General features: G+C 44.1%; 1 protein-coding gene across 5 annotated transcripts in view; it reads right to left on the bottom strand.

Moving 5' to 3' along the window:
* The window catches only part of WAPL (WAPL cohesin release factor), a 72,374-nt gene extending 58,740 nt beyond the window's left edge, over window positions 1–13,634 (bottom strand). For 2 of the 5 annotated variants that reach the window (XM_074924464.1, XM_074924460.1), the window contains exons 1-2: window positions 11,901–12,228; window positions 8,080–8,600 (exon numbers count right to left, since the gene is read on the bottom strand). In XM_074924464.1, coding sequence (XP_074780565.1) covers window positions 8,080–8,578 — 499 coding nt within the window. In that variant the 5' untranslated portion in view covers window positions 8,579–8,600; window positions 11,901–12,228. The other 3 variants (XM_074924461.1, XM_074924463.1, XM_074924462.1) reach the window with 3 other exon arrangements.
* Window positions 13,635–15,612: the final 1,978 nt, after the last annotated feature.

Below are 15,612 nucleotides of genomic sequence, written 5' to 3' on the forward strand. Positions count from 1 at the left end.
ATCTTGTCACTTCAGTTAGAGTAGCTTTTCTTCTGAACATAGAGCTTGTGAGACAGGAGACACCTTTTCTTCTCTCAAATCACCTAGATGCAGCCTCTCAGTTCGGTAACACAGTGCTCAGCAACTCTAACAACCCACTGGTTTCGTTCCAGGAACCTCACAGATTTTCCCATCTGGAGCACAGGAGCGGTTCTGCCGTGGCTGCTCTAGCACAAGACCCCACCACGCTGTGGCTGCGCCCCGGGAAAGGCTGAACGCCGACCACCACATCGCTGCTTCTCACCACCGGCCCCTGTTTAAGCCGTAAGAAGCAATTCCTCGTAGACTTTTTTCCACCAGGAAAACATGCTATCGGCAGGCGTCCTGAAAGGTTGTTCTTATGCTGGTGGAAAAAATGATACCGCCTGTCAGCCAGTGTAGAGGGGTTTTTTAGATCCTTGTATTTCAGTGGAAATGGAAGGCTTTCACAAGGGTGCAGGCTGACATGACCACCTTCCCTCTCACGCAGAAAACATTCAGAGCTAACCACTTGCCTCTATGTCAGGCACAGTTTTCAATGCTATGGCAAGATGTTTCTTGAAGCAACAGTCTAGCTGCTTTTCCCCTCTTCCTCTACTTTTTCACTTAGAATCATTAGATATTCTGCCTGATCAGTGATCTTTCACTGTATTTTAAGTCACTGCGTGTCTCAGTGCCACCTTCACATCAATCTATACACACCCCCCCTGGCCAAACCACACACAGTGCGTGTTCAGCACAGCTGCCTTCCCAGCAAACACTGAGGGGAAACACCAAACCTCTAAATCACTAGCCTACTCCTTCATTACTAGACATCTCCTCCAACAATTAAAATATAGCTCAAAATTAACCTAGGTTGCTAGATCCAGCCTCTCAATTTCTATTAAATTCAAGCTCTGTACCTTCCCTTGCACTTCGACCCTTTCTTGTTTTCCCAGGTAAGTATTTTTGTCCAAGCTGCACCTTCAGCCTTATAGCTCATCTTTAACAGATGGAATAACTATCATTCCTCCTTCACTCTTCTTTCTAATCTTGCTTAAAACTCTTCTACAACATTCTGAAAACCTCAAGTCTGTTTTTCTTCCGGTGACTATATACTTACAAGACAAATAGGACTTTTTTCAACATTGCCTCACATCTGTTTCTAGCCACATTCATAACACTATGAATTAACGTGACTCTACAGACTGATATTATGTAAAAACCCAACACACCACACAGCATGTTATCAACGCTCACACCCAACCTGCATGCAAAGTCCACAACTGGCTCAAATGAAGGGCAAATTCCAGTTGTTGTAAACGATGCTAAAACCCCTTCCTACAGAAAGGAAACTGTTTTTTGTCTTCCAGCAAAGAATTAAGCTTTGAAGAACTCTGCAACACCACAAGCAAGAGTACTTGATCAGAAAACTAAAAATAAAATGGTCCTGAAGAGACAAAGAATTGTGCAACATCACATCCAATGGTCAGATGAGCTGCTGCACTCTGTGATACAAGAGTTGTCAGAGCCTGAACCAGCTGTATGGTGTGTTCACCTCTGATGGAAGGCCAGTGAAACAGGCACGCTGCTCCTCACTGGTAGCTCAGAAAGGCAGCTTTGCTCAGAGCAGCAGGAGAAAGCGGATCCAGGAAGCGAACTACTTCCCCCTTGCTGGGAAAATGAGACAAAGTGTCATGGGCAACACAAGGGATTGGCACATGCCAAAAAAAAAAAAAAGCTCATTTTCACTGACTTTTGTAGCGTGAGCCCTTATGAAAAAAGTATTAAAGCATATTATAACATAGCAGCACTAGTAACTGTCAAATCAAATGCATCCTTAGGCTAACTCAGTCTGAATTCAGACACTACTCACAAATATGTTGAAACCCTTTACTGAATACAGTAGCAGTTTCTTAAAAGAAACTATGAGCTAAGTTTGAACTTGAAAAACATTTTCCGCACAATAAGATCTCCGCAGTTTGAACCCAAAATGGCTTCCTCACCAACTGTTTTCTGCTCTCCTGCAAGTTTTGGCCCATTTAAGAGGTATGCGCAGTAACAGGTTTTTTTTCTTAGAATCACAGAATCGTTTAGGTTGGAAAAGACCTTTCAGATCATCGAGTCCAACCGTTAACCCAGCACTGCCGAGTTCAGCACTAAACCATGAGCCCAAGTGCCACATCGACACGTCCTTTAAATACCTCCAGGGGCAGCGACTCAACCACTTCCCCAGGCAGCCTGTTCCAGTGCTTGGCCACCCTTTTGGTGAAGAAATTTTTCCTAATATTCAAGCTAAAGCTCCCTGGCACAACTTAAGGCCGCATCTTCTTGTCCTATTGCTTGTTACTTGGGAGAAACACTGATCAACTGCTCTGAATGCAAGGTTACTTCAACTTTTTAAACATGAAAAAAGAAGCAGTCAAAAGTGTGACCTGTTAAAAGCTAACTGTACATTGTACAAATCCATAAAGAAACAGCAATTTTAAAGGTATGAACTCCAAAAAAAAGGTATTGAGAATTTCATTGTTGTTGGGGAAAAGGGAGTTAGAGATTGAGGGAAAAAAAAAAAAAAGAGACCTGTTATCACAATAGTTTGGATTTGGGCCACTGACACAGCAAGAAAATTCTGTGTGTAAGGGAAGAAGGGATATCTTAAAAGGGGGAAACATAACAAAACCAGCTGAAGGAGAGAGGACTTGTGGATAAACGCCAGCCATCTATACACCCAGCGTAACTACTGCCATCTAAACAAACCTCACAGCACTGAAATTCTATGGGCATACATATTTTCTGGCAGACCTTTTCCCTTCTCTGCTATCAGTTTCTTAATGCTTTGAGCCAGCCAGAGCACAGCTGCAGTTCTTTTTAATCATGGTTGCTGCCAGCCATCTCCTAAGACAGCCAAATGCTCAGACCTCACTCAGTTTCCCCCAACTTTTTGCTCCATTTTTGGACAGAAAATGACTAAACTGACATTCTTCCTCAAGATGCAAATAAATTGCGCTCAACTCTGCAGAGGAAGAAAGATAAGATTACTCAGACCTAACTATTATCTTAAATGTCCATGCCACCGTTAAACACAAAATAGAAGCTCTAAGACAGTTTGAAAGGAAAACCCTGGCAAATCTTCTTGTCAAATCTAATTATGTAAGAAACTCACATTTGAGAATTTGAAACTTAACTCTAAAGATAGGGCTCCCCCACCCACATAATCAGGATGCAGAGCCTTTGCAGACACACACGATAAGGTACTATCAGGACAGTCTGTTGGGAACAGACCTGACGACTTGAACTATCTTCTTGAACTATCTTCTTTTCGGGGCAACCATTTTCTGCAAATTACTCCATTCACTCAGTATGCCTTTCAAGCAACCAAACACAACTAGATTCTGCATACTGAGTCCCGAAGGAGTTAAGCACAGTTGTATCCCTTCACTCCCGCGCTGCATAAGCACAAGTTATTAAGGAGGATTGCATTTGCCATTTTGATTTTCTACCAGTACGTGCATGAGCCCCAAGTGAAAAATGAGGGCGTTAAGAACTACCTAGAAACACAAAAGACCGGAATAGCAGACAAGAGGCAAATGTTTACTTACAGCATCAAGACCAAAACTACTTCCAGAACAGAGACTTGTTTGAATACCAGCACATAGTAACAAATGACAAGATGCAGAACAACTATTTTTATAATTACTTTAAATGTTAAAGGGAAAAAAAATGCAAGCATGCTAAACACTTTACATGCAATAATTTATCCTTTTCATCTTAAAAAGCCTCAAAGGGCACTGCCGAGACAATAATCACAAAATCTCTACTTGGCATCACAACACAGCAGAAAGGGATACCACTCCTACACTGCTCTGTATTCTGAAAAGACATTTGAAGCCATTCTGTTTTCTACTTTTCCACAGCAAGCAAAATATATTTTCAAGAAATAAAGTCACAGGCTTGAAAACAAACCAGACCTAATCTATGCCCAATTACAATACTCCCGGGTTAAAAACATCCTTAAATACCTAATATTTTAACTTAGAACTAATGTGAATAATAACATTATTTCATAGTGCACAAACAGGAGCATGAGGTGTGCAAAGAGGAGACTCACATCATCCAACCACATGAGACATCTCTCGACCCAAGTGCCTTCTCTGATGAACATCAGCAACACCTTGGACTAGACGCTCCCACGGCCTGAGTTACAGAGCTCAGGCTGCGGCACACAAGCCAAGGACAGCAGGTGATCACAACACCCCGAGACAAAACACAAACTCGCGCTCAAGGATGCCAGAAGTAGTATTTCCCTAAACTGAAATAACCAGAGTAGAGAAAGTAGTCATCCAAATTGAAACTTATTCATACACTAATTATGAAGTGCCATGCCATCTTTTAAAACTCACCAAGCTTCAATTTTCATCTGAAAAATCGTACTACATTAATTTCAACACACAAGTTAACAGATACTCTAAGAATAAAGTTGTTTGAAGATTTTTTAAAACTACTACCTCACAATTTGTTCTGCAAGTCCACAAGTGTTTTCATATTAAAGCAGGTGAATTTAGCGTGAAACACTGTTTGGGGTTATGCCTTACAGAATAAGCTTAATCATTTAAAAAACAAACAAAAACCCACCAAACTGTTTCAGAAATCCAAGTAAGTATTGCTCTGCAGGTTTTCACCTTACCTCACTGTACGACTCTCATAAAAAGCTCACCTTCTCACTACTAAGTTGCTGCATTTTTGCTTGATATCAATTACCAGTATAATATTTCTCCAATGACATGACTGACTTTCTAGCTACCAAGTCCTCCCACTTTAACAAAAGTGACCTAACAGTAACTACTCATACTGAATACTCTTTTGCTATTTCTAATTTACCTGAACTCCTACTATCTGTAAATTACCTGTTATGTACAGGATGACTCATGAACATTCTTCCGACAGCATTAAGTCTTGAACAAGCAACATTAGGGTAAGATTATGAGAAGCTTTCCACATTAAGAGCTTCTCAAAGCCTTTAAAATTAGATTGTTACAAGCACTAGCTGAAGGCTATTAAAAAAAAAAAAAAAAGAGACCAGTAAGTCATACCATTTAAAATAAAAGATGCAGATCCTCCAACTATCAAAACCACCCCCAAAACCAGACTGCTTTTTAAACACCAAGCATTAGTTAAAATTAACTGACGTTGCATTACCTTCATTTTCATGTCCAAAGACATGGACGCCGAGGCAGGGTAACACACCTGGAGCAGATCTAGCAGGCTAAACTGCAGCTCTCAGCTTGCCCATAGCCACGTTAAGTCACAGTTTTCACCTTATTCTAATTCTTAACTTTGTTTCACCCAGGTTAAGAATTCAGACACAGTGATGGCACACGCTATCAGGAAGTCCTGAGACCTTCATGCATCGTCTAGTCAGCATCAGGGCAAGGCCCAGCGAATTGCACTTAGCACAAGTTAAGAAGCACTTTCAGGAACATCAGTACCACCACAGCCCAGTTTCCTACGCTGAAGGATACACTGTTGTATGTGGGTTAAGGTCGAGCTCACATTGCAGTCTCTCTCACACTGGGAATATTAATATTGCTCAGATTCTGGCTGCCTTTATTTTTTCCCCCTCCTTCTCTTTCCTTCCCTCTTCAGGGACAGCAGAGCTTGCTGTCTCAGGGATCTATAAGCTCTTGGAACAAATCTGGTCGAACGTGGTGGAGTTCAAGAGTCACCAGGAAGAGGAAAATGGGTATGGGGAGGGTGAGGACATGTAAGCAGTAGAAGTCAGTGTACCTTAGGAGACCACACAAGAAACAACATTTTATTGTCCCTCAGTTTTATTCCCAAGTTTCCTCATCCCCATACCCCCACCCCCAAATCAATAAAGTTAACTCTCTCCAGTTCTGAAAAATAGCCTCATACCATCGAACCTTCCTTAATTGTCAATATAACAAAGAAGCCTCTGAAGCACCTACATTTACATTGGCCAACTACACCACTACCTCCAATTGCTCAATGTTCTAAGTAAGTGACATACTCAGAGACAACGTTTATTTATTTTGGATCAGTCTACACTCAAGCGTAAAAGCTGCTTTAACCATCCAAGTTTCATTTATACTAACTGTCCAAAATAAACAGTCACCAAAACTACAGCTTTGGTTTCCTTACCCTTATTTAAAGACCCTCCTAGGATGTTTTGTAAAGACTCATTCTCAGTTGAATTTAACTTCTTGAAGAAAGCTATGAAATGGGGTTTTAATCTTCATTTGACTGGGTATAAACAGAATGTAACAGATTCTGAAAGAACAGTATTATCAGATCAAGATCCACCTTGCCCTTCGCTCCTTCTGCCTGAATTGCAGTCAGTAACAAATACTTCAGGAAAGGATGCAAGAACACAAAGCCTTCAGGAAAGCGTTAAGTAACCCCTCCCCTGCATCCAGACCACCACCACACTCAACTGCTATGATGGACTTCCTTCTGGAGCCTTATATATACTATTGTCTAACAAGGAGTTCTACAATTTAAATAAGCATCAAATTATTTTTTTTTTCTGCCCTAAATAGTGTATTTTATTATTTGCCACAACACTGGAACCAGGAAGCACAGTGAAGCTGCTGAAGTCTTGGCCTTCCGTGCACTATGAATTTTAAGAGCTCTATCACATTTTCTCTCCACAGCTCTCATTTCTTTTCCAACCTGAAAAATACTGTTCCAACAAAGCTTTTCTACGTGGAAACCATTTCACTGTAAAACCTGCTCTGCTACCTATCTCTCATTAACAACAAGGAAACTCATTACTATTTCTTCTCCTTATAAATATTGGGAATGAATCTATTCAATATCTTCACAAAACTATATTCAAACTTAATAAAACATAAATTGTATTTCCAGACTGAAGGTGGATCATACTTAGATAAAGAAACTGCAGAAAACCATATGAAAAGGAGAAATATTTCAGCAGCAAGAGTAAGATCAAAAGGCAACTACATGTCCCATCAACGTGTCTGTCAAACCACAGTTCAAACCAACATTTCTTGATTTTTCTTGTACCACTAATAAAATTATCTTGCAAATAACTGAGCTATGCATATCTTCCACTATTCAGTACCTTCCTGTCCACTGTATTACAACTGAACAAGTCTACTCAAATTTCTGATCCTGGTACAGGGTTAAGTGTATCTGAGAATTCAAAGTTACAAAAGTTCTTCTCATTAAAAGCTGACTATGATAACCCAGAGCAAGTCAGTAGGTGTCATCTTCATCAAGGTTCATCTAATGTGATCTTCTACCCAATTTCAGAACCTGCAGTTTCATCGGCCCGTTATATGAAAACTTCTAATGAGATATAATGACATCTGATCTTGTCCAAGAATGACCTGAATAAAATTACAGCGATGTTCAGCTCCACGGCGTTTGTGAATTCCCTCTCAAAAGTATTAAGATACCTTGCAAACACTTCAGAGCCTGAAAACAGCCCCTAAAAGAAGACTGAAAGAATTGTTTCGCAGGTTTGAAGCTTTTTACGTACACATTGATAAAGATGTACTAATTGAAAAAAATATATATACACCTTTGTGCAACTGAAGTTCAGAAAACTACATTTTTCATCCAAATAATTAAATAAGGCAGGTTGTAAGCTGTGTCTGCACCTGCATGGTCGTAACCATGTACCCACAATAAATTAAAGCCAGCAACTTCAGAACAAAGTGTTCTATTATTACCAATTCATCATTCTTCAAAATACTGTATAAGAAAACCCACAAATGCGCTGAGCTCAGAACAAATTTTAGAAAATGACAATTATTATTCCATTCTATTCAAGGTGGACTAACATACCACGTTGAATCCAAAGCACTGTATCTCAATCTGTAGACATAAGGTTTAGAGTGCCAAGGATCTTCGACCAAGATGTGAAATGTAGAACACTTCTGGGCGGTTTTAGTTAAAGAGCGTATGCTCTACAGCTTCTTACAATTGCCCCACGGTTTTATTAGAACATTGAACCAGCCCCTGAAAACACAAAGTCTAAACGTAGATTAGTAAAAATCAGAGTAGAACAGAACTATCTGGACAGCTGAGTAAACGTACCTGCAGTTACAAGTTTAGCACTGCTGCCTTTGCATTCTCCATCTTCCACGTTTTTGCTCGTGCTCTTTTCTTTTAAGAGAGGAACAGTATTGTCAGAGGTGCACTTGCTGGATGCAACACTTTCCCCACTGTCTGGCTGATTAATTCTGCTGTTCGCTTCAAGTAGAGGAGTGAAGTCCTCAGACTGAGCAGCTTCACCGGGTTCCAGCTGAGAGGAGCTTTTAGCCTGTGACACATTCTTTGAAGACACAGGAAGAGATTCTTCATCGCTGTCAAATCCAAATGGATCCTCTGTTACCTCATCTTCAACTTTTGGTTTTTTAGGAACTTCGGATATATCTGGTTTGACACTGGGCCTCTTCTGTCCTAATTTGGCCATGAAGGTGGTTTCTCCCCATTTTGTACTAAGGGTGGTCCGTTTGTTGGAAAATACTTCGTCAAACTTGGAACTGCCGTTTCCCCCTTTCCGGCTGTAGGTCTTTCCAAATCGGGATGTCATTTTGGCTCCTGTTTCATATTCTCTGTTGGAAAAGAAACAAGAAACATAAATTCACCAACTTTTTAGTACAAATTACTACTTCCATCCTTTATTGGGCACGCAAGCACCAGGCCCGTATATTTCACAGGAGCAAGAGATACATCATCTGCTTCTTTCTACACACTAACTCATTTACACGTGAATGGCATTATGTCAAAAGTTTCTGCAGTAAATCATCTATATACCAACTTAACTCAAAATTCAGTTCACTGCACATTTAGAAAACAACGGCACAATGGATCCTTAAGAAAAGCCTGCTATGAATACATTTTTGGTGTTGCTTTGCTCTAGTTTTATACTTTCAAGTATAGATGGCACTGCTTTCATGAAGCATCAGCACAACACTAAGCAGTATTTTCAGCACATCTGAACATGCAGCGCTCTGCTAGAGCCCAGTAACACAGTATGCCTTTAAAAAGGCTCTCTGTAGTTAACTAAAAAGAACTGTCAGAGTATTTCAAGTTGTTATAGATATTTTAAATACTAATTTACCACAAATAAGAATGACAGCTTCGCCCCATGTTCCTCGGACACACCCAGCCCGACTTGGCAAGCACATTGCTTGGTAATACGATGGGCTTTATCCCACCTGCACAGTCACGGTGGCGGCGGGCACACTGCGGTCCCCCACGAGTAAAGCTCAATGACCAAGGGACAGGAACAAAGAGACACTACTCAACCCATTTCTAAGAACACGGAGGACACCTTATGCAGACCAGTAAGACCACGAGCGTTTACTGGCTGTTACAACTGCAGCCCCATTCACAGTTTGCTCTCGCAGAATAAAGTTTAAATATGAACAGATTAAACAGGAACGCATTTAAACAGTTCTCTGCATGTGTTCGCTTCCTACTTTTGTCTAACTCAAGAAGAAAGACAGACCACTTTGGGTTTTTTTTTCCAAAACAAATACTTCAACTACTGGACAAATGACAACATAAAAACAAAACGATCATATCTGGTTTGTAAACCAGCATTTCTTTTTTTTTTTTTGGCCCAAACATGAGTAGGAAATTGGAATTCTTTATAGTCAGTCTGAATCTAATCAAGTCCATCTTTCTTTCTGAAATTACTCTCCATACTGGAGAAAAGTCTGTTAAGAAGGAGGGCATTTATTTAAGCTAGAGAATCAAAGAAATCCAACTTCTAAAGCATCAACTGCCTTCACATAAAGTACATGAAAAATAGCACTTAAAAATCATCATTAACAAACCTATCCCATGATCTATTTGTTCAAGACAACTGCTTTTATTATTATTCCCCTGAATGAGTGGTATACTGTCTGTCTTCCATATTTTCGTTTTCATCTCGACACTCACAGTTTCTCAACCTGAAGTGCCAGACTAGCTTCTGCCAAAATCACCAGACTGGTTTCCAGAAACGTCGTTCTATCCCTTCGCTCTAGCAAGACTGTCTCACTAGTAACAGTCTCCCTTTATCAGACCAGGCCAACCTTCACTTATGAAGCAAACTGAGAAATTCATTGGGTCATCTATGTTTGAGCAAATTTTAAGTGAATGACAAGTCTCAAAGTTGGTAAGTTTACCAGACAGATGGTGTTGCACTGCAGAAGAGCTACAGGAACAACCACTTGGAGAACACTCTTCTCCCCAGCAGTCTGATGGGTGGTTAAGGCACGTGCTTATCCACTGACCAGGATTCTACTGGGGAACACCAATCTGCAGACTGCTTCTTGTAGGTCCTAGTAGATGTTACTCTTTAACCCCATCTCCATCCTCTTCCCTCCTCCCCAGTGTCATCGGCCTACTCTGTGCTGCTCCAAACGCATCGTTGCCAAAGTTTTTCTATTTTTTCCTCTGCTGTAAGTAGCTCTAATTTACTATTTTCCATTTGAGAGTGAAGCTAAAACTTCCCCACATACTTTAGAAAATGAAGAGCAAAACAGATCCACTTACTAGATTTATTTTGCTGATGCCTGAAAATACTTACAACAGTAACCAAAATATTTTATACCATAAAGATCAGTTTTTAGAGCTATAGAAACTAAAGTGAAATATGCATTAACCTCTTAATTTCTACAGAACTCTTGCGGGAAAAAAAAAAAATCACCACTATTTTCCTCCCCTAAACCCTGACTCAAATAAGTATTTCCAACACCACGTTTCCAGCTTCCGCAAAACTAACGGCAGATTTAAATTATGACTCGTGGTTTGCAGTTTTAAAGAAAAGATTCCTGTAATCAAGATGACTTCATTTTCAGCAAGCAGAGCTCCTCAATCTACATTTCACTACTTGTAAGTTTAAAAATTACGATTCTCATAAGGAGTTTTGAATCAAAACGTCAAAACTCAAATATTCAGTATGAAGTAAACAGGTCAAAAGATAAGTATCAGGAAAATACAACTCTGCTATGCGATGGACTTGTATCTTAGACCGAGATGAAAGAGAAGGAAAGGCACATGCGCCTCCTGACATGGAAACATCGACAGAAGAGGATTTTTCTTCTTTACTTACAATTCTCTCTCGCTTTTCACTCAGTGTGAAATACAAAACTCGGCCAATTTCTCTCTGTTTCCACTCCCTGCCTCTCTCTCCTGCATTGCGTTGCAGTATTTGGAGCAGTGCAAGAAACGTAAATACAAACAAAAACCCAAAATGTATTTCTCCCTCATTTCCCCGAGGTGACTCGGCGGATCAGCTACACGGAAAAAACCCGACACTTCCCCAGAAAGCCCGTCAACCGCCCCTACTCGTTGCTCCTCTCTACACCGTTCCTCTTACATAATCAAATGAAAGAAAAATAGGTTAAATGCACGGAGGCAGAAGAAGCTGATGAAATCCCACGGTGACAGTTTCTTTTTCTCTCCCTCCCCCTGCGGCGGGGGGGGAGGGGGGTGCTAGCGGAACCGGGTCACCCCACCGTGCCCGCCCGGCGATTTCTGATGTCATTTCCCTTCCTCCGCGGCCGCCTCCCCCCGCCCCGCAGGAAAACCCCCCCCCGTGACACCAGTCCCCGGGGCAGCCCGCGGCGAGCGGCAGAGCCCGCAGGCCGCGCCCCGCGCCCCCGCCCGCCGGCCCAGCCCCAGCCCGCACTTCGCCCCCGACCAAAGTCCCGCGACTACGGCCCCGAAAACTTCCCGGCGGGCCGGGGGTGGCGGCGGCTCTCTTCTACGCCCCGCCGGGCGGTCGCCGCCGCCCCGGAAGCGGGACCGGGCCGGGGGGCAGCGGCCGGCGGCTCCTGCCCGCCGGGGTGCCGGGGCCTCGCTCCGCGGCCCGCGCAGGCCTCGGGCGCCGGGCGGCCGCCCCCTCGCGCGGTGCCTACCTCAACGTCGGTCGTGGCGGCAGGGGCGGGCGAGGCCACGGGTCCCGGGCGCGGGCCCGGCGCGTTCCGGGCGCCGCCGCGGATGTGGCTCTCGCCGCGGTTTCTGGCCGCGGATCTGCCGCCTGCGAACGGCGCTGGCCGACGGGACGCGTCCGCCCCTCCCCCGGCGGCGGCGGCCCCCTCCCGGGGTGGCGCGGGCGTTAGGGCCCCCGGCGCCGCCTCCTCCGGCGCCGCTTCCTCCGCGCCGGGATTATCGCCGCTCTCGGGACGGGGCCCGGGACCATCTCTCCGCCATTTGCCCCGCTCCTTCCGTCACTGCGCGTCCCACGCCCGGCCGCCGCCCGCAGCCAATCCCGCTCCGCCTTACTCAACCGACCGCGCCGCCGCCGCGCACGCGCGCGCCCCGTGACGCCGGGCGGCGCCGCGCGGGGGCTGCCGGGAGCTGTAGTGCGCGCGGGGCGGGCCCGGGGCGGCCGGTGGCGCGGGGGGTGCGCCGGGACGGGACGGGACGGGCGGGACCCGCCGCCTCCCCGCGGACGCCTCCGGTCGGGCCCGGGCCCGCGCCCCCGGGGCGGACGCGCCGCCGCTGCGGTGGCTCTGGGTGCGGGGAGGGGCGCGGGGGGCAGCCCGGGCCCGGCGCCCGACCAGGCCGGGGCTCCGGCAGAAGGGTCCCCGGGGACGCTCGGGGCAGCGGCGGCCCCGCGGGAGGGGGCCGGGGCGGGCGGGGCTGAGGTCGGCACCTCCGCGGGAGGCCGGGGAGGCGGCGGGCGCCGAGCCGCCCCGCGGCCGGGCCGGGAAAAGTTTGTTACGGCAGGCAGCGGCCCCGCGCACTCGCTGCGGCGCTCCGCCGGTACTCACAGCGCCTGCACAGCCCCCGGCCTTTACATCCGCTCCGGGGAGGAAACATGCTCCGCAGAGGAGTCCCGAGAAACCGACATCGGGCCGGCGCCGAAATTGGGGCTTCCACCGGCGCTGCCGTATACAAAGCACGTCCATCCACCCACAGACACGGTGTTGACGCGCACCTCTGAGACTTCAGTTAACGATACGCTCTCCGTGGAGTGGAAAAACGCTCCATGGGGAGTGTGTCATACAGCAAAGTCGTGCGGGCATCCAAAAAATCATCAAATCCACCGTTTTACACCCAGCAGTATTTCGTAAAACGCCTGAACAGAAAACTACGGATGCACTACTAGGAAAGCAGTGCATTAGAAAAGGAACATCATACAGATGGAGCTGGGCAATTTTTTAGAGGAATGAGGAGCTCGGAAACAAAAAAAGAGCGAAACTGTAACCTTGGAACCTAAAACGGTTTCACATGGGATCATAGTAGCCATCTGTCACTTAAGGAAATGTTGTAAAATACAGGGCCCAAATGCAAAATGAATAAATAAAGTGAGGCCGATTTCACCTCAGAGAAGAGGTTAGTTGACTCAATACTTCTAGTTAAGAAATATTAAGAAACTTCTAGTTAAGAAACATTACTTTTTTCTCAGTTTAACCTCTATTTTACCCCGTGCAAAATGTCTGGCTTTCAATAAAGAGATGCGAGGCTATGGGTTTGTCTAGCGATCCTGTAAGTAAACGGAGGTTTGGCCTTTACCTGGTACCTACTGATGTGCTGGCAGGTTTTAGGTATTATTTCTGAAGAAGAAACACACACCGTGCTCAACACACGCCGTGCTCTCTAAAGCCAGAATGCAACCGGTGCTAGATAAAGTGAAGATAAAACAGTCTGGGCCTCATGATGAGATGTACAAGCTCGATTTGAGATATGGTTGAGGGTTGTTTTGTGTTTCAAAGGCAGCTTACAAGCTTATCTGTATCTAACCACCTGACTCAGTTACTGAAGAGCTACTGAACACAGGTTACAAATTTTAAAATACATACTTTGAATACAAAAAGTGAGAAATTTTTTTTTTTTCATGTGAGTATTTCTTGTATCTGAGCTACTAATGAGCTTGTTTGAACTTCAAGAGTAAAATGGAAGCTAAACCAGTTTGAGTTTTGCATACTGTTGCATGAGTCTAAAAGTCTTATTTGGTGTCTAACTGATCTGTTAGACAAAGAGGAAAAAAACAGTACTGTGAGAGCTCAAAATACACTGAGGCTCAGGGGAGTTTTTTACAACACTAAAAAAGTTTGTCCTGAGAAACAGAAAAAGTGAAGACTGTGGCCAGAGTAAGGAAACGACACCAAGAAACTATTTGTGAATAGTTTCTACTCAGATATAAAGTCAAGAGTTGAAACTAAATAAGTTTCTAACTTAAAACCTGGGCTGCATAAGTCACTTAAACAGTAATTTAGAGACTTTTGCTGTGTGGAGATAATAACTGGATGTAATTTGAAAGCTCCTACACATGCTATACCCCATGGGCTAGCTTCATATTTCTAACAGTATTTGGAGTCTTTGTAGAATCCCCATACAGAGTAATCTAAACCACTGCAGATTCGTGGTCATGGCAGGATTTCACGACTAACAGAGGATAATTTAAACTAATTTATGTGTTGCCTATCCTATCTTGGGTATCAGCAGAAGCCTTAAGTCTAATAAAACCTTTTACTTAGACAACGATGGAAAACAAACGTTGTGTCCAAGAACAGCAGAAATGGGCCAATTTTTCTGCACCTAACTTACTTTAGATACTTTTGAAAATTTTACACCTTGTAACTTAATAAACTTGGCAATTAACACGTTACACTTGGCTGTTTCCATTTTCATCTGGTTTACCTCAAATATGCAAGTACCAAGTCGGAGCAGACAAAAGCCAAATCCCATCTACACTTGGCAGTAGGCAAGGTTAATTCTCAAAGAGGGTGGAATGCAACAGGCATCTTACGTTTTTTGTAGAATTCTATTATTGATCGTTGCCATCTCCCTTCACAAAAAAACCCCAAACCAAAACCCAACCCACAAAACCCTTCACAAAAAAGCATCACGCGGAACATTCCAGTTTGTCATTTGCCTTCACGAGAACTGCGGTGGGAGGAAAGCAGCCATCTTACAGCTTTAGCTTTTTCATCTTAAAAACTTTTCTGGGAAAACCAAAGTGAGTCCTACAGCTTCCAATTGGATTCCATTACTCTACCCCCCGACCCTGCAAGAGAAACTAGCGTCTTTGCTATTTATAATACAGTCAGAAAGCACTGAAAAACACAGCTGAAACACATCAGAGCTGGAGATAAGAGAGATAAAAGTATAACGGTGGAAGGAACATCTCAGAAGGACAGAACAGTTATTTAAATATATCACATCTTAATACGCTCTAGAGCCCTCCCAGTTCTCTTTTTGAGGTTCTGCGCTGAGATCTGTGGGGGAACGATGCAGACTTTTCAAAATGAGCTGTAGCCTAGTATGGAGCCTCGCACATAATTCAGTCTCGAGGCAGCCATTAGAATGTTTTAAACTGTTTCCGTTTCTTCCAAAAAATCCGAAGGCAATGCAGTAGGAAAATGGAACGTTTCCCATGCAGCAGATACTCTGGGGGAGCTGAAGACAGTCACATCCTTCCAGAAGCTGTCAGGAAGGTTTCTCAGTGCTGCCTCATGGACAAAAACTAGCCTTTGACAGTATTATCACCCTAAAGCGAGGCTACAAACAGACTTTAAAAGTACCACAGCACAAGTTACCTTTCATATCAAGCACAGGAATTAACAGCACAATGCATCCTTCCTTCACTCCTTTTCCCACACAAAGAGAAAAAGCTCAACA

This window comes from Athene noctua, chromosome 21 (assembly GCF_965140245.1).
Source record: "Athene noctua chromosome 21, bAthNoc1.hap1.1, whole genome shotgun sequence".
In the NCBI taxonomy this organism is placed as follows: Eukaryota; Metazoa; Chordata; class Aves; order Strigiformes; family Strigidae; genus Athene; species Athene noctua.